This window comes from Mustela lutreola, chromosome 1, assembly GCF_030435805.1.
Source record: "Mustela lutreola isolate mMusLut2 chromosome 1, mMusLut2.pri, whole genome shotgun sequence".
NCBI classification, from domain to species: domain Eukaryota; kingdom Metazoa; phylum Chordata; class Mammalia; order Carnivora; family Mustelidae; genus Mustela; species Mustela lutreola.
The window spans coordinates 967,916-992,587 of NC_081290.1; the positions used below are offsets into that span (position 1 = coordinate 967,916).

General features: G+C 47.2%; 2 protein-coding genes across 5 annotated transcripts in view; one reads left to right on the plus strand and one right to left on the minus strand.

Annotated features, from left to right (window-relative positions):
• Nucleotides 1–18,031, minus strand: part of ENOPH1 (enolase-phosphatase 1) — a 31,788-nt gene extending 13,757 nt beyond the window's left edge. The window contains exons 1-3 of one of the 3 annotated variants that reach the window (XM_059152139.1): nucleotides 17,757–17,887; nucleotides 1,437–1,469; nucleotides 1,053–1,180 (exon numbers count right to left, since the gene is read on the minus strand). Coding sequence is in view for 1 of the 3 variants with exons in the window: in XM_059152065.1 (XP_059008048.1) it covers nucleotides 17,757–17,840 (84 nt within the window). In the remaining 2 variants the exon portion in view is untranslated. Of the gene's footprint in view, nucleotides 1–11; nucleotides 32–1,052; nucleotides 1,181–1,436; nucleotides 1,470–17,756 lie in introns of those variants that run through there. The other 2 variants (XM_059152065.1, XM_059152222.1) reach the window with 2 other exon arrangements.
• A 718-nt stretch (nucleotides 18,032–18,749) lies between these two features.
• HNRNPDL (heterogeneous nuclear ribonucleoprotein D like) lies at nucleotides 18,750–24,006 on the plus strand. Of its 2 annotated transcripts, XR_009348638.1 has the most exons (9): nucleotides 18,750–19,426; nucleotides 20,056–20,224; nucleotides 20,302–20,463; nucleotides 20,899–21,030; nucleotides 21,364–21,478; nucleotides 21,986–22,156; nucleotides 22,499–22,591; nucleotides 22,965–23,069; nucleotides 23,742–24,006. XR_009348638.1 is itself a non-coding variant. In XM_059151759.1 (8 exons), the coding sequence occupies exons 1-7, from the start codon at nucleotides 18,984–18,986 to the stop codon at nucleotides 22,567–22,569; spliced, it is 1,263 nt and encodes a 420-aa protein (XP_059007742.1). In that variant the 5' UTR covers nucleotides 18,750–18,983; the 3' UTR covers nucleotides 22,570–22,591; nucleotides 23,742–24,006. The 2 variants fall into 2 exon arrangements, 1 of the variants encoding a protein (XP_059007742.1); XM_059151759.1 differs by lacking the exon at nucleotides 22,965–23,069.
• The last annotated feature ends 666 nt before the right edge of the window (nucleotides 24,007–24,672 follow it).

Genomic DNA, 24,672 nt, shown 5'->3' on the forward strand with positions numbered 1-24,672 from the left:
GCCACACTCACTTGCTTACAGCATCGGCAGCTGCCCTGGGGCCACAAATGGCAGAGTGGAATATGTGTAACCAAGATCACATGGTCTGCAAGGTCCAAGAATGTACTGTTCAGCCCTTTACAGCGAGTCTGCTGACTCACACACACCTGCTCAGAGCTGCAGTGTTCATACACACAAGCTAGCACTTGTGCACAGCTCAAATTTCGGCTGGAAGATGGTGTCCACGCAGGGTAAATGCTTAAAAAAAAATGTGATCAGCATGATTCTTTCTTGGTGGTCAGACTACCTACAAGACAGAGATGGGCAGGACAATTCAAAATTAAATACCCTGTCAGTAAGGTGAGCTCTCTTATGTCAAAATTTTTATTTACTTACAATTCAGCACGGGGATACTTTCAAATCAAATATGGCACATTCAATAATTTTTTTAGTGTCTACTAGCGGGGCATGCAAAAGGGAACTGGAAAGACACATTACACCGTGAGGTTAAGAATCTAGCGCGGGACAGGAGCACGGCAGGTGAAACCACCCCTGCGGCGTGGTGCAACGGGAGGGACAGGCCAAGGAGCAGGACACTGTACGGATCCAGAGGCTCACGACTGAAACAGTCTTAGCAAGAACCTGTCTAAAAACCCAGCACAGGAACGTATGCCAGGAGTGTAGACCCCAAGTGTACACCTCAGCGGAGGTCTTACGGTTTAAGGAGAATTCTATAATCAAGTTGAACTCAAGAAGTCTGTTTACTTCAACTCATCCACTCCTTTATTTATTCAAGTATTCACTGAACGCCCTTTGTAATTATCAGTTCTAAAATAAATAAGTGATGGGGATACGAGGTATAGCGTAGGGAACACAGGGAAGAACTCTGGTTAGGGACGGTGATGAAGCTTGGTGTGGCGACCGTTTCCTAACGCGTGTAGAACGTCCAGCTACTATGCTGCCCGCCGGAACCAACAGGGTAGGGGAGTCAGCTGTATTCCAACAAAAAAGATAAATAAACAAACAGGGCCAAAGCATTTACCTCTCCTCACAACGCGTTACTACAATCTCACCTGCGCTAGTAGAAACACAGAAGCCCCCCCAGTCCGCTGGCTGTCGCACGGCTTCTAGTTCGTCACGATCGTCTAGAACAGAGCGCAGTGGAGCCCGGCGGACCGTCCAGCAGACTTGGCAGAACAACCTTGTTTTTTTTTTTTTTTTTTTTTTTTAAAGTTTATTCTTTTTTTTTTTTTTTTTTATTAAAGATTTTATTTATTTATTTGACAGAGAGAAATCACAAGTAGGCAGAGAGGCAGGCAGAGAGAGAGAGAGGAGGAAGCAGGTTCCCTGCTGAGCAGAGAGCCCGATGCGGGACTCGATCCCAGGACCCTGAGATCATGACCTGAGCCGAAGGCAGCGGCTTAACCACTGAGCCACCCAGGCGCCCCCAGAACAACCTTGTTTAAGCTCAATAAAAACTCATTCCGGATCTCAAAGAAGGAAAACAAAGAGCCGAGACTGGCACTTGCTTTTTCTGCAAGAGATTCCCTTCCCAATACCGACAGAGCCCAGCTTTTCTTTCAAGACTTGGTTTCCCCGTCGTGTCCTACATGGTGCCCCTCGCCCCTTCCTTCGGGCCGGAAGGCAGGCGGGCAGCCCACTCAGAGCACTGTCGGAGGAGAGAGGAAGATGCTGGAGGTTCTGTGCACGCGCACCCAGGCCTCTCCTGGACACGCACCAAAGACTCTAACACACATGCACAAAGAGGAAAGTAAAAAAAATGTTTATTGCAGTACTTGGTGTAACAAAATTGACGGGAGCAACCGAAATCTTCCCCAGTGAGAGAGAAGATAAACTCGGGTATATTCATTCCTACTCAAGAGCAGTATACAGCAGTTAAGAATCAGCACACTTAAATTATACACACGAACATAAACGCTAACACACAAATAACCCTCCTCTCCTACCACCGGAGACGTACCCGAGAGTCTCAGCTACAGCTGTAATGTTTCATTCCTTACAATCTGAAACAAAACAGTATAAAACCTAATAAGCTTCGCGGTAGGTGCGCAGTCATTAGATTAATCCATATACTTCCTTATTTAAAATGTTCCGCGGTTAAACAAGCCAGCTTTGATCCCTCACCTCTACCTGCTTCCTTCCTGGTCATCCCCCTCTAACATCCTGTTTCCCACTGTCCCCCCATTCTCGAACACCTGGAAGCTTTCCCCGGGGAACTGCTGGTTAGATTCAGGGCCTCCCCAAATCTGAAAAGCTGAAGTACGTAAAAGTTCTAAAAGTGCAAGCAGAGCTACACTCCTCTGTGCGTCACAATGCCCGATTCCCTAATCCAGCTTGACGGGTCCCAAGAACAGTTTCCGAAGAACCTTCGAAGGCCAGAGCCCAAGTCCTCCATGAAGAGTGGGGAGAAGAGAGGAGCAGCAGAGACGCGGCAGGGCACCAGGCCGGGGTCCGCCCCTGCCTCGCCCTGCTGTGTCCCCCAGCCCTCTCTGCACCTCGGTCTCCTCACCTGCTGAGCGGAAATGGTATCCCAAGCAAGGTCGCTGCAGTGATGGGAGAGAGAGAGAAGTAGACAGACAGGCAGACAGATAGACCCAGATCTTGCCACTTACATTCTCCAGCACAAACATTTAAACCGGGCAACGATCACCTTAGACCCAAACTGAGTGACAGGATGGCAGCAAAGTCCCCAGAGGATAAATCACAAGTTCGATGAACTCATGCGTTCAACTGTTACTGAGGACCCACCAAGTGCCAGAGACTGCTGGTAACAGAGTTACCAACCACAGCCTCTGACCTCAGGGGACTCAGAGAAATACAGGGTGCAAGGTCTCAAACAATTTTGAACTTTTAGGAAAAGCTTCAGAGTTCCTTATCATCTAATTTGCCTCTTCCCTCTAGACACGAAACTGCCCGCTGCACTGAGTGCACACACACGTAAGCGACGAAGGGCAGAACTTCGTACACAACACACGGGGGGATGTCAGGACTCACTGGGGAGACGTGTCAGCAGACTTGGACCTCAGTGGAGTAAGCGCTATTGCATCATATAAAGGCATATGCGGCCAAAAACTAAATCATTAAGATTTCTTCCTATTCTTTCAGCATACTTTTTGAGCAACCTATTTTATAAAATAAATAAAATGCCTTCAAATCACTTGCTTTTCAAAAAGCCGTAACTATATGAATTACATGTGCTGTGACAACATACGAGAAGGCTCTAAAAATAGATTCAGGAAAGCTAGAGCTTACTGCCCAACGCTGGCCACTCAACATTTTCAGGCTTTAAAAGTAATTCCAGAAATAACTGTGATGACAGATGTTTTAACTTCAGTCACAATCCATTTATGGGTAATTTCAGAATACTACAGTATGAAAAACATGCTGCAATAAACCTAGGGTTCTCTAAACACGTGAAATATTTTTAGTCCCCCAGGCACCTAAGGGGCTGGTCCGGCTTAGTAGTACATATAACAAAACGCCAAGAACCAAGTGAGAGTATTTCCATCGAATGCTGGAGGGGACACTACACAAGCAGCACTTCACATGACCCAGGAAGCCCAGCGGTGGCTTTCTGAAAGAGCCCCATTAAGGCTCTGTAAGGGCCACATTTCTGAAACATCTAATTAAGGAAGCTGCCTCATTAATGTTTAGGAGTCCACTATGGATTTGCTTTATGGTCAAGAGGTTGTTTTAATAAAAAGGTCATAGAATCAATAAGAATAAAACAGTCACTCTATTGTTTACTCAAGTCTCCTTTGAGGAAAATGGATAATAAAAAGGTAATGAGTAATACTTAGAGTATAGCTATTTAAAGAAACTATTTTAAAAGCCTTCCAATGGGGCGTCTGGGTGGCTCAGGTGGTTGAGTGACGGTCTTCGGCTCCGGTCGTGATCCTGGAGTCCCAGGATCAAGTCCCACACACCCACACAGCCTCTCTGCTTGGCGGGGGTCTGCTTCTCCCGCTGACCTTTCTCCTCTCATGCTCCCTCTCTCTCAAATAAATAAATAAAATCTTAAAAATAAAATAAAATAAAAAAAAATAAAAGCCTTCCAATGAACCACACAGTACAACAAATGATTTAAAGTATTTCAGAACTTAAAACTTTTTCAGCCAGGGGTGCCTGGCTGGCTCAGTGGGTAGAGCACGAGACTCGTAATCTCAGGGCTGTGAACTCAAGCCCCTATTGGGCATGGAGCCTACTTGAAAATAAGGTAAGCAGCACCTGGCTCCCTGCTCAGTGGGAACTCTGCTTCTGTCCCTGCTTGTGCGCACACATGCTCACGCCCTCCCTCTCTGGCAAATAAATAAATAAAATCTTTTAAAATAAAATATTTTTTAAAAAATAAGTAAATACAACTTTTTTAGCCAGAAAATTAAACAACACAAAAGCAGTAATAGTGGACTATAATCTTTTTCTCTGGACTACTATTTTTCTACTAATCTCAGAAGATAAAAGGAAAGGAAAGTTAAGTGGCCTGACGGGTCTTAGAAACAAATTACACTCTCTAATAAGAAATGAAACAGGTTTCAAATATACAGCATAATCCCCTCCTGGGGACTATCTAATCCACAGAACAAAAATCAAGGGGAACATGGCCATTTGCAAAGGTTCTCAGTTTTTCGGTTTTGGTTTTTTATTTTTTCGATCTGGTAATTTTTTAATTTGGTAATTCTTTTTTAAATTTCTTTTCAGTGTAACAGAACTCATTATTTTTGCACCACACCCAGTGCTCCATGCAACATGTGCCCTCCATAATACCCACCACCTGGTACCCCAATCTCCCACCCCCCTGCCCTTTCAAAACCCTCAGGTTGTTTTTCAGAGTCCATAGTCTCTCATGGTTCACCTCCCCTTCCAATTTCCCTCAACTCCCTTCTCCTCTCTAACACCCCCTGTCCTCCATGCTATTTGTTATGCTCCACAAATAAGTGAAACCATATGATCATTGACTCTCTCTGCTTGACTTACTTCACTCAGCATCATCTCTTCCAGTCCCGTCCATGTTGCTACAAAAGTTGGGGATTCATCCTTTCTGATGGAGGCATCATACTCCATCGTGTATATGGACCACATCTTCCTTATCCATTCGTCCGTTGAAGGGCATCTTGGTTCTTTCCACAGTTTGGTGACTGTGGCCATCGCTGCTATAAACATTGGGGTACAGATGGCCCTTCTTTTCACGACATCTGTATCTTTCATGTAAATACCCAGGAGTGCAATAGCAGGGTCATAGGGAAGCTCTATTTTTAATTTCTTGAGGAATCTCCACACTGTTCTCCAAAGAGGCTGCACCAACTTGCATTCCCACCAACAGTGGAAGAGGGTTCCCCTTTCTCCACATCCCCTCCAACACCTGTTGTTTCCTGTCTTGTTAATTTTGGCGATTCTAACTGGTGTAAGGTGGTATCTCAATGTGGTTTTAATTTGAATCTCCCTGAGAGCTAGTGATGATGAACATTTTTTTCATGTCTGATAGCCATTTGTATGTCTTCACTGGAGAAGTCTCTGTTCATGTCTTCTGCCCACTTTTTGATATGATTATCTGTTTTGTGTGTGTTTAGTTTGAGAAGTTCTTTATAGATCCTGGATATCAACCTTTTGTCTGTACTGTCATTTGCAAATAGCTTCTCCCATTCCGTGGGTTGCCTCTTTGTTTTGTTGACTGTTTCCTTTGCTGTGCAAAAGCTTTTGATCTTGATGAAGCCCCAAAAGTTCATTTTTGCTTTTGTTTCCTTTGCCTCTGGAGACATATCTTGAAAGAAGTTGCTGTGGCTGATATGGAAGAGGTTACTGCTTATGTTCTCCTCTAGGATTCTGATGGATTCCTGTCTCAGGTTGAGGTCTTTTATCCATTTCGAGTTTATCTTTGCGTATGGTGTAAGAGAATGGTTGAGTTTCATTCTTCTACATATAGCTGTCCAATTTTCCCAGCAAAAGATTCTCTGTTTTGTTTTGTTTTGCTTATACATTTTCTGCAGTGACAGTATATAATCTCTTTTTTAATTGAGATATAATTGACATATATCAGTTTCAGGTGCACAACATAATGATTGGACAGGTACATACAATACTGCAGAATGATCATCATAATTAGCCCAATTACCATCCATCACCACACAGATTTCTTCTTGTGATGAGAACTGTTAAGATACACTTTCTTAGCAACTTTCATATATTCAGTAACAATAGCATTAATCAAAGTCACCATGCTGTACATTACATACCAGAACTTACTTATTTTATAACTGGAAGTTTGTACTTGCCTGAACACTTCCAAAGATGGGAATTAATGACTTCACAGGAGTGGTCCCTGTCATCTGTTAGACAGCTTCAGCAGCTGTGGGATTAAAACTGCTCCTTAAATATCTTTCTGAAGACCATCCTAGGAACTACAAAAGTCTGGTGCTCTCACTGCTACATAGGGCCACAGGGGCTCAGAGACTGTAATTCTGGTGTCCCTATTTTCAATGCTGTACGCAGGGATGTAACCATTCCTCTCTGAAAGCACAAGTCTTACATTTCATATGTGCATTCAAATGAGTGAATAAATGCATTGCCAGATAAGAAAAAAAGTCTTCTAAATCCCATTAAGGAGATTAAACTCCTTAAAGAAAGATAAACTATAATCTAATTAATTGCAATGAATCACATCACACAAGGAAAGGTTATCATTACAAGGGGCTGGCTAATAGCTGGGATAAGATTTTAAAAATAGGCACTGGGAGAGAATATCCGTTATGGTTGGGAGTTTCAGAGAAGGAAACCTGACTGGCCTGAAGTCGTAGCCCTTAGCAGTGGAAGGGAAAGGGAAGGAGTGGATAATTGATTTTTTTTATTTTTCTTAGAGAGAGAGCAAGAGCGAGCACGGAAGGTGCACAAAAAGGAAGACTCTTAAGTAGGCTCCATGCCTGGCTCAGAGCCCAGCTCAGAGCCCTCATAACCCTGAGATCATGCCTTGAGCTGAAAGAAGCTTGACTGACCGAGCCACCCAGGAGCCCTGACATCCCCTTTCTGAATCCACCTGGTGTCCCTGCAGGGTGACCCCTCTGAACACATGAAGAAGCTGAGGTTCTAAAGGTTTCATTGCTGATACAAAGTAAAGGCAGGACCCAGATGCAGGCCTACCAAATCCCAATGCCTGAGCTTATCCAGTTCCGCAAACGGAGGACTCTGGGGAGCACCACTCACTGCGATCACCCAACCTTCCGGGATCCTGACAGTCTCACAGAAACTTCTAATAAAGCTTTCAAATACATTTGTACTAAGAAAAATGAGACATTTCAGTTCACCTGGCAAGTCTGGAACATTTCTAATAATAGTAGTAATAACACAAGCACTGTAGTAATAGTGGGCGTGACTGCCAACATTCACTGAGCCCCTACCATTCCAGGCACATCCCTGCCCATAGCCAATCTTCAGTGCCTTCATCTAATCACAAGATTTTATTTATTTATTTGACAGAGACATACAGCAAGAGAGGGAACACTAGCAGGGGGACTGGGAGAGGGAGAAACAGGCTTCCTGCAGAGCAGGGAGCCCAATGCGAGCCGGATCAGGAACCCTGGGATCCTGACCTGAGTCGAATGCAGACATTTAACAACTGAGCCACCCAGGCGCCCCTAATCTCAAGATTTTAAATACCATCTATTGCTGATAGCTTTAGCATGGACTTTCTCCCTGACCTTACCAAGCACTCCACACCTATTCAATGAATTGATTAATGAATAGTCTTAATGAAACCATTTCAATTTGCATAAAAGCCTTATGAAACAAGGGCTATTATTCCATTTTACAGAAGCACATAAAGGTTAAGTACATTTTTTTTAAGACTTTTTATTTATTTATCTGACAGACAGAGATCACAAGCAGGCAGAGAGGCAGGCAGAGAGAGAGGAGGAAGCAGGCTCCCCGCTGAGCAGAGAGCCTGACGCAGGGCTCCATCCCAGGACCCTGGGACCATGACCTGAACCGAAGGCTGAGGCTTTAACCCACTGAGCCACCCAGGTGCCCCAGGTTAAGTACATATTAACAGACTATGGTAACAGTTTATTAATCAGATCTTTTTTTTTTTTTTTTAGTTTGAAGTGCCAGACCCCAGAGCTTCATCATCCCGCTGCAGGGATCTAATGAGCTTAAACGAAGCTACAATGACTTAGACCCACATAAGGCCCCGCCCGGGAGTCAGCCAGCCTCTTGGACCATACCATGTGAACTGCCGAACAACGGCCTGACCCCGGGTCCTTTCCAAATTCTCACCCAGGTCCCACTGCCGTGATGACCACTAGTATCCAAACGACATGTCTTAGTCTCTCTTTACTCAACGAAGGGTGTCAACCCCACACTTTTTAGACTTCAGAAATGGAACTTGCAAGAAGGCCACATAATGAATCACTCAAGAGAAAATCAAGTTAAGGAAACCCTCATGTACACACGCAGAGGACAAAGAACCCTTTTCGGGGGCGCCTGGGTGGCTCAGTGGGTTAAGCCGCTGCCTTCGGCTCAGGTCATGATCTCAGGGTCCTGGGATCGAGTCCCGCATCGGGCTCTCTGCTCAGCAGGGAGCCTGCTTCCCTCTCTCTCTCTCTCTCTGCCTGCCTCTCCATCTACTTGTGATTTCTCTCTGTCAAATGAATAAAAATAAAATCTTTAAAAAAAAAATTAAAAAAATAAATAAATAAATAAAAACCCTTTTCGGTATTAAAGACTTCTTTGGAAAGAAATCTGTGTTTCTGAAATGGAATCCTCTGCAAAGAGGTCCTGGGGCCCCATGAGGGCCCCTGAGGACAGACCCTCGTGGGGTCTCCCGGAACCTCTTCCCGGGGGATTCCATTTCAGAAACATGGATTTCCTTCCAAAGAGGGGTGATGGAGAACCGGGTACAACAGGCTCCCAGGGCGTTGGCTTTCCCTGTCTCTGACTCCTACCTCCACCAAAACCAGTTTTGAAAATCAAGAGTTAATAAATACGAAAATCAGAAGTATTACACAAAAATAAGCTTTTACTATTAGAAAAAAAGGCTTTTTTTTTTCCCTTTAGTCAAGCTGTAAGAATAGAAAATTTTACGAATCATCAGACAAGGAAGGACTTCTCAGAGCTAAATACAGGATGTCCTTAAAAAGTTTATCTGAGGGACGCCTGGGTGGCTCAGTTGGTTGAGCAGCTGCCTTCGGCTCAGGTCATGATCCCAGGGTTCTAGGATCGAGTCCCACATCGGGCTCCTTGCTGGGCAGGGAGCCTGCTCTCCCTCTGCCTCTGCCTGCCTCTCTGTCTGCCTGTGCTCACTCGCTCTCTCTCCCTCAGTCTCTGACAAATAAATAAATAAATAAAAATAAAAAGTTTATCTGAGCAAAACAAAACAACAACAAAGAAAACAAGCTTATCTGAGCAAGACAGAGGCCTACTACATATACTTAAAAAGTTAAGGTTATATAACTGATGTCTTTTGGGGAGTAGATTGGACATTTTTTTCAATAATCTCAATTACTGTATGCAGAGGAAAAAATCAAAAGGAATGTTCACCAAATTCTTACTGGTCATCTCTGGGTGACAGAAACAAAAGGAGACATTCAGTCTCTATTATATTCTTCTATAATGTTTGCAATTTATAACAAGCATGAATTATTCTGAGGAAAAATCTGGGGGGGGGGGGGGGGGGGCCGGGGAACCACTTTCTTCTATCCACAAAGTAACAGATACAAGTTTCCATTCAATGATATATTTAGCTTTTTAACTTAATTTTTTTTTTTTTTAATTTATTTATCAGAGGGAGAGAGAGTGAGCACAGGCAGACAGAGTGGCAGGCAGAGGCAGAGGGAGAAGCAGGCTCCCTGCTGAGCAAGGAGCCCGATGTGGGACTCGATCCCAGGACGCTGGGATCATGACCCGAGCCGAAGGCAGCTGCTTAACCAACTGAGCCACCCAGGCGTCCCTTAACTTAATTTTAATTGTGAATAAATTTTCTATGTCTCATGATTTTTTTTTAAGTAAACTCTACCACCAACATGGGGCTCAAACTCACGATCCTGAGATCAAGAGTTGCACGCTCCTCCAACTAAGCCAGCCAGGCACCCCTTTTTTCATAGATTTTAATGTCCATTTTTACCTGATTTCTTCCTTTGGACTTCTAGGTTTAGAAACGCTGCATCAATGAAAATCCATGTCACTCTGGAAACACTTCGGCTAAAGTGCATGTTGTTCAGACACGATAAAGTAGCGCCTTGAGGAAACCTGGAATAGCACAGATCGCAGAGGCCATCCTGAACCTCAGCCCAGCCTGTGCCCATTCTGGAAAGCACCATAGAGCACCATCAATAAGCACTGGCTGAATGCCTTGGTCCTGAATTCCTATGTTTTAGATCATACTGGGTCCCAATTAATTTGTATGCACAAAGTTAAACTACATACTTATAGGCCATTATCCTAATAACCTACCAGGCTTCCCATCTTATATGGAAATCAAACAGTTGCTATTAAAATTTAAAAATGGGGCACCTGAGAGGTGCAGTTGGTTAAGCATCTGCCTTCAGCTCAGGTCATGATCTCAGAGTCCCGGGATGGAGCCCTGTGTCGGGCTCCCTGTTCAGCAGGAAGCCTGCTTCTCCCTGTGCCCTCTCCCCAATCGTGCTCTCTCTCTCTCAAATAAAATCTTTTAAAAAAAAATTTAATAATTTTTTAAAAAATTAAAAAAGGCTTCAGTTTCTGTCCACAAGGAGCTCTCAGTAGTGCTGGAAGACAGGACACAATTACAACCCCAAAGGCAGCAGGTGCCGCAGTGGCAAATGCACAGACCTGCAGCAAAGGGGAGAGGACTCGAAAACTCCTGCTCAAACAAAGTCCGCTGAGAGCAGAAGCAAGTCTTAGCACTGCCTGCCCACAGCCCAGCCCAGTAAACAATGTTTATACGTAACGAGTGCATGGAACCAACCTGCACTTGGAGGGACAAAAATGATTACCTTCCAAGCTGGAGGAACAGGACAGCATCAAAGAGCATGGCCTGGACGGGCACGTTCAGCTGTATAGAGGGCAACAGAAGAAAGGGATAGGGCACTGGAAATCCCTGCTCACTCAAGTTCAGGAGCTAAATCTTCGTAGCCCACAGGAAAACACACAGCAGTTCCACGATGCAAAGACATCGCCTTCCTTACCAGGTTCCATGAGGGTGAGGTCTAGGTCTTAAGGACTATGGGTCCCTAGCAGAACCTGGCATGATAGGTGTTCATATAAATGTAACAGAAGGAAGGAAGGATCATGCAAGTGTTAGGACACAGAAGGTTCCAGAGTAAGACACCTGACGTTCAGGCCAGTGGAGCTTTCCATCCACCTGGTATACTCAGACCCAATACAGTGACTCTCCAAGGGCTCTTCCCTTTGTTTCTCCCTGAAAAATAAAGCCCCATCACATACCACACTGGGTCTATCTCCCCTCGGGAAACAGTACTAAGCAATGGGGCGGTCTGGGGGAATGGGAAGCAAACCCACAGGTACTTATCAAGACAGTCTTGCCATTCCAAAGCTTCCGCAGATTCTTTGAGATTAGACACGTTCTGGGTCTCATTTTTACCATGTTTTTGACGAGGGCCACAAGAGCAGAGGTGGAAGGAATCATGGTGGGAAACCGCAGAGCAGGTGGCTTTCACTAAAGGTCAGGTCCCCTCTTCCTGACTCTTCACAAGCACTGTCGGTATTCGCCTGGTTCTTCCGCGTCATAATCAGTGTTTCCGTGGAGCTTTGCCATCTTCAAAGGCTTCTGCATTCCACTTCATTCAGCTTCATCACCGCCATAAGCACAGCAGGTCCTGTTCATTCAGCTTCATCACCGCCATAAGCACAGCAGGTCCTAGAACCTCATTCTTGCAGCTGAAAAAGCCTGACAAGTTCATAGCGTGAACGAAGACCAGAAACATGACGCAGCTGCAGTTACTGGGGTCAAGAATAAGCAGCACAGGTAGAAGGAAAGTTCTAGTTCACTGTACCTTGACAGTTGTCTTCTAGCAGTTTCCTACTGAGGGCAGAATGGCCATCACAGACCTCTCAGTGCTGAAAACATTAGAAGCGACACTTATCAAACAGATGTTTCACTGAAGCTGGGATACACTATCAGACAACACAGCTCTCTTCCGAGAAACACCATAAAATTAACACAGCAGTTTTCATGAGAAAGAAATGTCAACTTCGGGGCACCTGGGTGGCTCAGTGGGTTAAAGCTTCTGCCTTATGGCTCCAGTCATGATCTGAAGGTCCTGGGATCGAGCCCCGCATCGGGCTCTCTGCTCAGCAGGGAGCCTGCTTCCCTCTCTCTCTCTCTGCCTGCCTCTCTGTCTACTTGTGATCTGTGTGTCAAATAAATAAATAAATAAGAAAGATGTGGTATATATACACATTGGAACACTATGCAGCCATCAACCTGCCCCCCTGCCGAAATCTTGCTATTTGCAGCAACGTGAATGGAACTAGAGGGTATTATGTTAAGCAAAATAAGTCAGTCAGAGAAAGACATTATCAAATGATCTCTCTGAGATGAGGAATTTGAGAGGAAGGATGGAGGGTTGTGGGGGGAAGGGAGGGAAAAATAAAACAAGATGGGCTCAGGAGATAAACCATAAGAGACCTTAATCTCAGGAAACAAACGGAGGGTTGCTGGGGGGAGGCAGGTAGGGAGAGGGTGGTGGGGTTATGGACACTGGGGAGGGTATGTGCTACGGTGAGTGCTGTGAAGTGTGTAAACCTGGCGATTCACAGACCTGTACCCCTGAAACAAATATTATATGTTAATAAAATAAAATAAGCAGAAATTAAAATTTTTATCATTTTGATTTTCAATTAAATGGGTATCTGCTCCTTCAAATAAATATTATTTACAAGATCAAGAATTCGTCTGTTTAATTCATATTTTCTAACTTAGAAAGTTTAGTTTGAGATCTTTTCTTCCCTTCAGTCTAAATCAAAACCTTGCCAAATATCTCATTCTCTAAAAGTCCAGCCCCTAAGTGCTGCCTTTACCAACCTCCATACCAACACAATCTTAATGACAAATTTCAAAACAAAAGTGGACCCATTATAAATTCTAATTCCTATGCAGCCTAGAACTATAAAGGATCTGCTAGAAATATGTGTACTCGTCAAGTATGGTAAAGGGGAAAATTTCCCCACTCTCAGATATCCATATCCTAAAGCTCAAAACCTGTGAATGTTACTTTATATGGCAAAGGTACTGTAGGCATGATTAAATTAAGGATCAAGATAGGAAGATTATCCTTGGATTATGTGGTTGCGTCTGATATAATCACAAGGGTCCTTAAAGGTCAAAAGAAGTAGGAAACTCAGAGAGTGATCTGAAGATGCTATGCAGCCGGCTCTGAAGACAGAGCAAAGGCCCATGAACCAGGAAATGTGGGCAGCCTCTAGAAAGTAGGAAAGGCAGGGCAATTTTTCTGCAACCCTGTCAACATCCTGATTTTAACTCCATGAGATCCATTTCAGAGCAGTCCCTCCAGAAGTGTGTAACATGATAAATCTGGATTGTCTTAAACCACTAAGTTTGTGGAAATTTGGTTGCAGCAACCACAAGACACAACACAACAGGTTTAGTAAAGCGCGATTCACTGCCCATCTGCCAGACCATTCCAAAGGCTTATCATGCAGGTGCCAACTATACACACACACTCAATTACACATTTAAACCAACTATCTAGGTGGTCCTGTAAGTACACGGAACTCCTTGCTAATGTTCTATTCGTCCTTTAAGAATGACGGTGTAGGGCACCTGGGTGGCTCAGTGGCTTAAGCCTCTGACTTTGGCTCAGGTCATGATCTCAAGGTCCTGGGATAGAGGCCTGCATCCGGCTCTCTGCTCAGCAGGGAGCCTGCTTCACAGCCCCCCCCCCACACTTGTGATCTGTCTGTCAAATAAATAAATAAGAACGAATGGTGCTTTCACTTTACACTTGAGTTCTGGCAGTGATTTGCTAAAGTTGGGAAATGGCCACTGGCGTCATGCTCTGTCGTCTATCCACCATGCTTATGCATCACGCTGTTCTTCGTAAGGGCCTTACTGACCCCTAACAGTTCACTTAACCTCTGAGAGGCTGGGGCTCTGTTAACGTGGACAGACCTCCTTAGTGCATCTATACTCTCTCGCTCCATCTACTTTACCGGGCCAGATGAGCTCTGAGCGAAGAGCAGCGCTCACAGGCCTACACACAGGTGTAACTTCCAATCTGCAAGAAGACTAAACACTTGAGAGTGTGGAACATGGAGCATCACTGGGCACCTGTGACAAATTCCACACCCCGTCCCACGCCAGGCCTTCTGACTCCGAAACTTCGATTTAACAAGAACCCGACATGATCCGTATACACATTCAAGTCTGAGCAGCACAGACACAAAGAACCTTTGGCTAGGGGACCCACCATGCCCCACTTAATATATTTTAGGGGCAAAAATCCCAATCAGATCCATATTTTCAGTTAATGGGATCTTCTCAATTATTACCAAGATTATTACCAAGTATTCCTAAGGCATAAATGAGAAACATGTCTCCTGCCCACCTCCTCTAACAAGATTTATTGGGATGGTAGATGAAATATTGATGCAAACATATTCATTCATTTCACAAAGTTTTTTTTAAGGGCTAAGCACCCGTTAAATGTCCTCAGCAGCCTGATGAGGTAGATATCCCCACACTACAGCTGAGGAAATATGTACCTTATTCAGAGACACTAACTAACTTACCATAAAACACAGAGGAGCCAGAATGCTCATCCTGCCCTGTACGGCATCCAAGCCTACAGGGTGACGACTCTACACTACCCATCTCGTTACCTGCGGATTCCGCACTTGCAAATTCTCCTACTCAAATTTATTTGTAACCCCAAAATTGAAATATGCCACACTTTCCTGATCGTTTAAAAATAAGGACATGCGCATGGTGGCAAACATCTGCAAACACTTCACTGTACCCATGGAACAAGCACTGTGGTTTCCACCTTAGAGGTCAAGTGTAATAATATAAAGAAGTTTTGGAGCCAGAAAATTTGGGTTCAAATCCAGACATACCATTCAATTTTTAAGAATCTTAGTTTCCTATGAGTAAAATGTGGACAGTGCACACACCTCGCAGAGGTTTTGAGGATGAGTCAAGTATACAAGTGGCACGTGTGTGGTACTCGATGTCTGTTTCCACAAGAAGTAGAGCTGTATGTTCCACATACCTAACGTAGCTAATAAAGTCCAAAGTAGAACAAACATGTCCAATTTCCACCTCCATGCTCAGAGGTTCACGAAGGGTATGATTTAGCATCTCTTTTAAAAGGTTTAAAAGATCAGTCCTTGACATACTCTGCTACAAAGTGTTTTGTTCAAGTAAAATTTGTGAAATGTCACTCTCTTGAAGACTCATGAAGCACATATGTGAGTGTATGTGCATTATATAAAGGCTCTGAGAACTGTGTAATAAAGAAACCAGGTAAATATTTTCCAAAAGTGCATTTAATAATGGAATCCATTTTGCAGAATTACTATAAATACCCACCAGACTTCTGAATATACTTTTGGAAATACTAATTTTGATATACTAATGTATACCAAATAAATTATAGCTTATTAGATTATAACAGACTGAAAAGTAATGTGAATAAAGTAACAATGGAATACAGGACAAAGCACAAGAAAATATCCTTTAAACAAAGTCCCTGAAACGTGCACTGGGTGTTATAGGCAACTGATGAATCACTAAACTCTATCCTGAAAGTAATCATACACTAACTTGAATTTAAATTAAAAAAAAAAATACATTTTAAAAAATAAACAATCCCCCCCCCCGCCCCGAAATCATTTTTTCCAGCCTGCCTGGACTCTACCCAGTGTCAAACTTTAAAAAAAAAAAAAAAAAAAAAAAAAAGTCTATTTAGGCCATGAAGGCATTTTAACTTTCAGAGAGATGTCAAAATAAGTCTACCATAAACAAAAATTTCAAGAAGTAGCTCATGTCGTCTGGCAAAAGACAGGATTGGGTGGCGAGTGGGGAGTGGAGAGGTGGTGGGTATGGCACCCATGTTTTTGTTGTTGTTTTAAAGATTTTGTTTATTTATTTGACAGACAGAGATCTCAAGTAGGCAGAGAGAGAGGAGGAAGCAGGTTCCCCGCTGAACCCACGACCGGGGTTCATGACCTGAGCCAAAGGCAGAGGCTTCAACCCACTGAGCCACCCAGGCACCCTCACCCATGTTTTGTTACAGAACTGATTTGCAGGACACCTGGGTGGCTCAGTGGGTTAAGCTTCTGTCCCTGCTCAGGTCATGATCCCAGCGTTCCGGGATCAAGCCCAGAATCGTGCTCTCTGCTCCGCAAGGAGCCTGCTTCCTCCTCTCTCTCTGCCTGCCTCTCTGCCTACTTGGGATCTCTGTCAAATAAATAAATAAAATCTTTTCATGAGATATCCTAGTCCCTAACCAACTTTTCAAGAATGGTACATAATCTTGTGTTGCATCACTATCTCTCCTGTCATTATCCCTGGTAGAGTTCATAACTTGTGAACTATATAACCCACAAAGATGAGGAATCCTTTTTTCCTGAAAACTCTGAGAAAGTGGTTATTTCGTTAGTTGTGAAGAGAAAAACAGTCAACTCTATTACCAACATGTGGGGTCAATTCTGAATATTTCTGCAGGTCTCTGGTGTAATTAAAAACTAGGAAAAAAGGTCAACCTAGGGACGCCTGGGTGGCTCAGCGGGTTAAGCCTCTGCCTTGGGCTCAGGTCACGACGCAGGGTCCCGGGATCGCAGGGTCCCGGGATCGAGCCCCGGGCTTCCTGCTGAGCTTCCCTGCTTCCCCCTCGCTGTGTCTGCCTCTCTGCCTACTCGTGATTTCTGTCAAATAAATAAATAAAATCTTTTAAAAAAGGAAAAAAAGGTCGAACTAGATTTCTTAAGATCTTGTGCTAAGACGGTATTGTAATTCTCCTAAAAACTCCTAAGTGGTTATTACACCGCAGTCCTGACTTTACGTAACGATTCACGTCAAGGAAATCAGTCTTCACGGTCAACGTTGGAAGTAAGTCCGACCGCTCAGCTTGTTCCTGCGCTGCAGACACTCCTGTGCTGTGCAAACCCTCTGGTAACGCCTCCGTTCACCCCCAGACGTCGAACAAAGCGAGGACAAGGCCCAAGGAATTCCTTCTAAAATACAGGAGTGTTTGACATTCGTTGACCAACCCAGGGCTCGTCGAGGCCCCGAAGGAGCAGCGGACACTGTCTGGTCGGCGGCGACGCGCCGGGATGCGGGCTTCGGGGCAGAAAGAGGCTCCAGCGGCCGCGGCTTGCGGGGACACCGCCCGCAGCGCAGGCAGGTTCGCTAACGCGGCGCCGCGGCCGGCGACCCGGGCAGCGCGGCTCGGCCGCGACCGGCAGCGGCGGGAGGAGCCCCCCGCCCCGGACCCCGGCGCGGCCCGCAACGCCGTCGGGACGGTCCGGCCCACGTTCCGCGCGACGGGAAGCCCCAGCAGCGCTCGGTCGCGGCGCCCGCCGGGCCAGGCCCAACCCGAGGCCCCCCGCGTCCCCCTCCGCCCTCCCCACCCCCCGCACGAAGCCGGGGCAGGGGCGCGGGAGGACGCGTCCCGCACCCCGCCGCCGCCCTCCTGCCGCCCACGCCGCGGGGCCCAGCCGCGCCTCCCGCCTCCGGCCGAGTCCGCGAGACTCAGGCGCGCCTCCGCCGGCCCTCGGGGAACCGCGGCCGCGCTCCCTTCCGCCCTCACCTTCACGAAAGCAATCGGGGTCGTGGTACCTTCGACGTCCAACAGGATCACGCTGACCTCGGCGGGCACGGGCAGGACCACCATCGCCCCCGCGCACGCGCCCACCCGCCTCGGTCCGCAAGGGAGCGCGGAGGGCGGCGCCCCGGGCTTCCCACGGCGCCGCGAGAGCGTCCACCCGCAGCCGCGTGCGGCCGAGCCCGAGGAACGCCGCCGCCCCCGCGCCGGCACAGCCCGCAGCCCCGGCGCCCGCACCGCCCAGCTACCGAGGCCCAGGCCGAGACCACGTGGGCCGGGAGGGGGCGGTCCTGGCGGGGGGCGGGGGGCGGGGCGGGGGCGTCGACGCCGATTGGCCGCCGGGGAGCCGCGAGCGCGATCCGTCCACAGGGGCCTCGCGTGGGCGGGAACAAAGCAGCGAGCGCGGGAGCCGGGGGCGCGGGGACGCGCGCGCTCGCCGCAGACGGGTAGCGCGAGCGGGAGCGGCCCGGGGCACGTGCAGACGGGAGCCCCGCGAGTGGCGCGCCGGGGATGTGAGTGCCCCTTGCCCTCCACGGCAGCCGGCCCCCTCCCCGCCCAGTGCCGCCGCCGGCGCAGCTTCACAGTAGCCCGGGCGGGCTCGCGCCCCTCCCCCCGGCGGCGCCCGCAGCAGAGGCCGTGCGGGACCGGCCCGCCGTGCTGCGTCCGCCCCGGCTCCGGCCGCGCGCAGGGGGCCCCGCCGCGCCTCCCCGGCCTGCGCGCCTGCGGCGGTAGCGGAAGAGGCCGCCGCGCCGCGGTCCGGAGGGGCCCCGCGCGCCCGCCCGCTGCCGGGCCGGTTCCAGCCGGCTCCAGGACAAAACACGCGTGCGCGCGGCGGGGCGGGCGGGGGGCGCGCGGCGGGGCGGGCGGGGGGCGCGCTCGCGGGCTCGGCCGCCGGCGCCCGGCGCAGTCCGCCTTTTTCCGGGAGCTTCCCGGCCGCGGTGCTAACCGACAGCGGCGGCCGCCCCGCAGCCGTCCGCACGCGGGCGCCGAGGGCCCTGGAAAAAGGCGGGGCGGACGGCTGCGCGCGGGAGCGGCCGGAGGACGCCGGAGACCCAGGCCGCCGGGACCAGCGGGCCTGGGGCCCTGCGACGGCGCCGCTCGGACTCCCGGCCCAGGACTCGTCGCCCCGCCGCCGTTCCTCCGCCGACGCTCCTCTCGTCTTAGGCCCGCGCGCCCTCGCCCGCGACCTCGCTCCTCAGCGGGAGGGCCGCGATGGAGGTCCCGCCCCGGCTCTCCCATGTGCCGCCGCCATTGTTCCCCTCCGCTCCCGCTACTTTAGCCTCCCGCAGCCTCTCCCATTGGCGGCCGCGGGCGCCGCGGCAGCTCGCCCCGCTCCTCCCTTCGCTCGCCGCCAGCTCCGCCCGGCAGGGGGCGCGCCGGGCCCAGCGCCACGTCACCGCGCAGCCGCCCTCGCGATTGGCGGGCGGGGCGGCTATAAAGGGAGGGCGCAGGCGGCGCCCGGATCTCTTCCGCCGCCATTTTAAATCCAGCCCCATACAACGCTCCGCCGCCGCTGCCGCCGCGACCCGGACTGCGCGCCAGCACCGCCCGGCCGACAGCGCCGCCGCCATGGAGGACGTGAACGAGTACAGCAACATAGAGGAGTTCGCAGAGGGATCCAAGATCAACGCGAGCAAGAACCAGCAGGATGACGGGTACCGCACGCTTCTCCTCTCGCCCCTCCCCCAGCGCGCCGCACGCGCCCTCCGCCCCTCGGGAGCCGCGCGCTGCCCCGGCTCCTGCCCCGAGTCGATTCCCCGCGTGCCCGCCGGGCCCCGGCGGCCTGAAGGGAAGAGGAAAGTAGGAGACGGAGGGGGTGACCCGGGAGGCCCGCGGAAGGTGGGGGAAGGGCGGGGAGTTGGAGGAGGCGGGCGGCGGCGCGGCCGGGCCCGAGTGCGCAGGCGCCGCGTGGGGCCCGAGGGGGAGGGGCGGCCCGGCCGCGCCGCTCGCCGCCGCCGCCGCCTTCTCATTGTGTCTGTGCCGCGGCCGCCGCGCGCTGGCCGCGCCGTGTGGCGGGTGCCTCGGGTCGGACCGGAGCCTGGACGGCCGCGGGCCGAGGGACCGGTCGGGGCCGCCGGAGACGCGAGCAGCGCGGAGCGGTTCGCCGCGGTTGGACTTCGTGTCCGGCGGCCGGTGACCGGCCGCGGTGCCCGCCGCGCTGGGGCTCGGGGGTCCGCGGGCTGAGTTGTGGAGGACACGGTGGAGCGACCCCGCTCTGTCGTGCGGACGGAAGCACCCTCGGGGCGCGGCTGAGCTTTTTCCCTTTTAATAACTTGGTTCCCAGGAAAATGTTTATTGGAGGCTTGAGTTGGGATACGAGCAAGAAAGACCTGACCGAGTATCTGTCCCGGTTTGGGGAAGTGGTGGACTGCACGATTAAGACGGACCCGGTGACCGGAAGATCCAGAGGATTCGGATTCGTGCTTTTCAAAGACGCGGCTAGTGTCGACAAGGTGGGAGCGCTGCCCTGCGCGGCTGCCGGGCGCCGGGCGTCGGGCCGCGCCGGGCACTGAAAACGCTTGTCTTCTAGGTGCTGGAGCTCAAGGAACACAAACTGGATGGCAAATTGATAGACCCCAAAAGGGCCAAAGCTTTAAAAGGGAAAGAACCGCCCAAAAAGGTGTTTGTGGGTGGATTGAGCCCAGATACTTCGGAAGAACAAATTAAAGAATATTTTGGAGCCTTTGGAGAGGTGCGCTGTGTGGTTCTGAGTGCATGTACCCTGAGTCCCCAGCTGTCAGAACAGATGGATTAGTCCGGTGGGGGAGGGGTGAACTTCGCGGCTCGGGCCCTCTGGTCACTGCACCTTACTCGCTGTTCTTCTCTGTGCTGGGATGGAAACCAGCATCTTTATTTTGGTCAAAACACAGGTGCTTTGGGGTGGTCAGGGTTTGGACTTACCAACCAGTGGCATCTGTTGGGTACAGAACGATGCTGAATAAGTTCCGCTCCCCTCGGAACGCTTCACAGATGAATTTTTGTGGTGCGATGTTGATCATAAAATACGAGTTCCTATGCGGAAGTATTCTGACCAGAGGAACTTGCAGTATGTTCTGTTGAAGCTTGAAGATTTGGGCGTTAGCTTTTATCATTGGTGGATGATCTGGAGTGTGCTTCTGGGTTTCAGATTGAAAATATTGAACTTCCCATGGATACAAAAACAAATGAAAGAAGAGGATTTTGTTTTATCACATACACAGATGAAGAGCCAGTAAAGAAATTATTAGAAAGCAGATATCATCAAATCGGTTCTGGGAAGGTAAAACCATTTTCCTTCTATTAAATGAAGTTTTTGGTTTTGGGGGGGTGTTTTTGTTTTTAAGATTTTGTTTATTTATTAGATCACAAGTAGGCACAGGGGGAGGGGGAAGCAGGCTCCCTGAATGTGGGGCTCAATCCCAGGATCCTGAGATGATGACCTGAGCCCCGAAGGCAGAGGAGGCAGAGGCTTAACCCACTGAGCCACTCAGGCACCTGAAATGAAAATTGTGAAGGTGGTTTTTTGTTTTGTTTAGGGAGATTTTTTAATTTGTTTTGAGAAGAATAAAATGGCTTGACATTACAGTAAAAGAAATTTCTCATGTGTTTACAGTGTGAAATCAAAGTTGCACAACCCAAAGAGGTATACAGGCAGCAACAGCAGCAACAAAAAGGAGGAAGAGGTGCTGCAGCTGGTGGACGAGGTGGCACTAGGGGTCGTGGACGAGGTGAGGCTTAATTCTTTGAAAGTGACTCCATGGTTTAAGCTGTAAACTGCTCACTAGAAAAAAGCCCAGGAGAAAATAAAGCAGATTTTCAGCATAAAATGCTCAAGTTAATGGGTGGGTATTTGTTAGTTCACTGGTTTCCTGTCTTCCAAGCATGGCCACTTTTAATGGGAAAGTAATACCAGTTTAATGTAGTTAGGATTACATGATAACACCATGGCATGCTAGGTTTTGGGGGCGGGAGTCCTTGTTTTAAAACCAAACAGCCTTCCTGTCTTCACCTTTGTTCTGATTTTTCTGTTACATTTAGGAAGCTCTTGGTAATTGGCACAGTTGGACTTTCTGTCCCCTTTTATGACAACTGGAGTAATTTTTCTCAGTCAGATAATTATATAGATGTCCGTTCACCTGTTTCAGATTTTCAGCATGAGGGACAGGAATACAACATTTTGTGGTAGGATTGGGGGTCAGAAGTTGTTATCTAACAATCATTGTGCATTGTTTCAGGTCAGGGCCAAAACTGGAACCAAGGATTTAATAACTATTATGATCAAGGATATGGAAATTACAATAGTGCCTATGGTGGTGATCAAAACTATAGTGGCTATGGCGGCTATGATTATACTGGGTATAACTATGGGAACTATGGATATGGACAGGGATATGCAGACTACAGTGGTAAGAATATTTAACTTAATTTCATAAACCAGTGGTATTAAAATTCCATGTTACAGTACAGTCCTGTTCTGAAATTGTTTGTGTGTGGGTTTTCCATTCTTGAAGTGTTTGGAGTTAAGTTTTTAGGCATTTGGTAGTCATCGGGTAATTCTATTAATGTAAAAACTTTGGTTATAAATGTTGTAGAATATGTGATATATGACTAGTTTATAATGGCTATTTAAGATACCTGGTATTTTAACATTTGGCATGCAGAGTTGTACATGTCTCTAAAGTATTTATAACGAAACCATTTTGTAGAAAACTATATCTTAATAGAATTTTTTTGTGTTTTCAAAATAGGCCAACAGAGCACTTACGGCAAGGCATCTCGAGGGGGTGGCAATCACCAAAACAATTACCAGCCATACTAAAGGAGGACATTGGAGAAAACAGGTGTGTGTAAGAGTACAAGAAGCCAGTGGAAATGTCTAATTTAATTTAAAGATCAATAGACAAATGAAAAATAAGTAAAAACAAAATATTATGTAGTCTGTTTTTACTAAATTGTTAACTTTTTAATTGCTTTATGAGCCCGTTTTGCCTAAAGTGTCTATAGATCTTTAACTTTAAAGTCTTATCTCACTTTCTTTAGTATTACAGAAAAACTTAAGAGTTTTTCTGTTTGCGTTGTGTACCAGGTGGTCTAGAGGAATAATTAAACTTTTTTAGAACTATTAACAGGTAAAGTACTGAAATGGGTACAACTTAAGGAAAACAAGAATGTTGTCTTCTAACTCTGACATTATACCTTGTTTGTACCCGCCAGCGGGAACTTCATTGCAGGCCGTGTGTCACCCTGACCACGTCTATCTCTGGGGGTCGCACGTTGCGGGCAGAGCGCAAGGCATACACCAGAAAACGCTGTCCTGTGGTATGGTCTCTTCCAACTTCATGTACCAGCGTAAAGATTAAAGTGGAAAACTTCAGACTTTGGCTTCTTTTTTAATCTTTTTGAAGATTAAGTGTCTAAACTTAACTTAAATGGTTTTTTACAGGAGTTAAAGTACATAAATGCCTTTTTACAGCTTAATCATTTTGGTCTTCTGTTTAGTGTTGTATTTCAATTGTGGAGCCTCATTTTAAGTGTTCATTCTTTAAGATTTAATGCTTGCTTTTTCTTTTTATAGCTAATAGTGAAATCTACAAACCAAAACAAGAACTTTAAAATCTGGGATATAAATTAAAGATCATATGCACAAAGCAATTTGTTTTCTTAAAATATAAAAGCTTACTAGAAATTAACTTTTGTAAGAGGGATTTTTGGCTTACTAGAGATCCTTCTAGTAGACCTTAATCTAGCACAGTTTAACCTGTGAAATGGGAAGATTGCATTCCCCAATTCCTTAACTGAGTTAACTATCGTTTGGGAACTCCAGGGTGAATTTATTAATGACCCAAATTACATTTTGCAATTGAGTATGCATGTGATCTTTAATTATTGAAGAAAAGAATAAATTGAGGACTTAAAACAATTCATGAAAGTGGACCTTTGAAAGCTTTCAGAGTTGCACAAATCTAATTGCTATTTTGTTTTTGTTTTTAGGAGGAAATTGCTAAAGTTAACCCATCTTGCAGGACGACATTGAAGATTGGTCTTCTGTTGATCTAAGATGATTATTTTGTAAAAGACTTTCTAGTGTACAAGACACAACTGTGTCCAACTGTATATAGCCGCCAATTAGTTTTCTTTGTTTTTACTTTGTCTTTTGCTATCTGTGTTATGACTCGATGTGGATTTGTGTTTATACCAATTTTATTTGTATGATTTCATGTTAAACCTCAAATAAATGCTTCCTTATGTGATTGTTTTTCTGCGTCAGGTACTAAATAGCTCTGTAAAAGTGTAATTTAAAATAAGCAATAATTAAGGCACAGTTTATTTTGTAGGGAGTATTGGTCCATAGGGAGAAACTGTGGTCCTTTATGAATAGCCAGCTACAGTGTCCCCCTGTTACCCATTTTTGTTAGATGTATACTATCCGCTAAGGCTTCATTTCCCTGCTGAAAGAGATTTCTACCACACCTTTAATGTTCTTTGTGTATCTGGAGGCCTTGTCATAGGGTTGTCAGTAGTGGAGGTTTTCTAGCAGACCATGAATCTTTTTGGACTGTGTCTTGGTAAAGTGCACCTTTTTGGCACAAAGCATGTTGGTAGCTCCTTTCATGAATAGAAAAGATTGTGCTTTGTTTCTGTCTCTGGGAAGCCATTAGAGATCTGCTAAATCAGGATCAGTGTGGTCTGTTAGAGCTTCGGCTAATCATAATACCCTGACTTTGTTTTCTTAATTAAAATGTCCAGATGTACCCAGGCAAAAGGCCCTGTTACACTGTATGTAGAAGCTACAGTTTAAGAGTATCAAAAACAAATTTTAACAAGCATTTTGTCAGATAGGTGGTTAAAATTTGAGCAAATGTGAGATTGAGGTATTTGACGTAGTAGTGGCTGAGGAAATAAAGTTGTATTCTGGTATTGT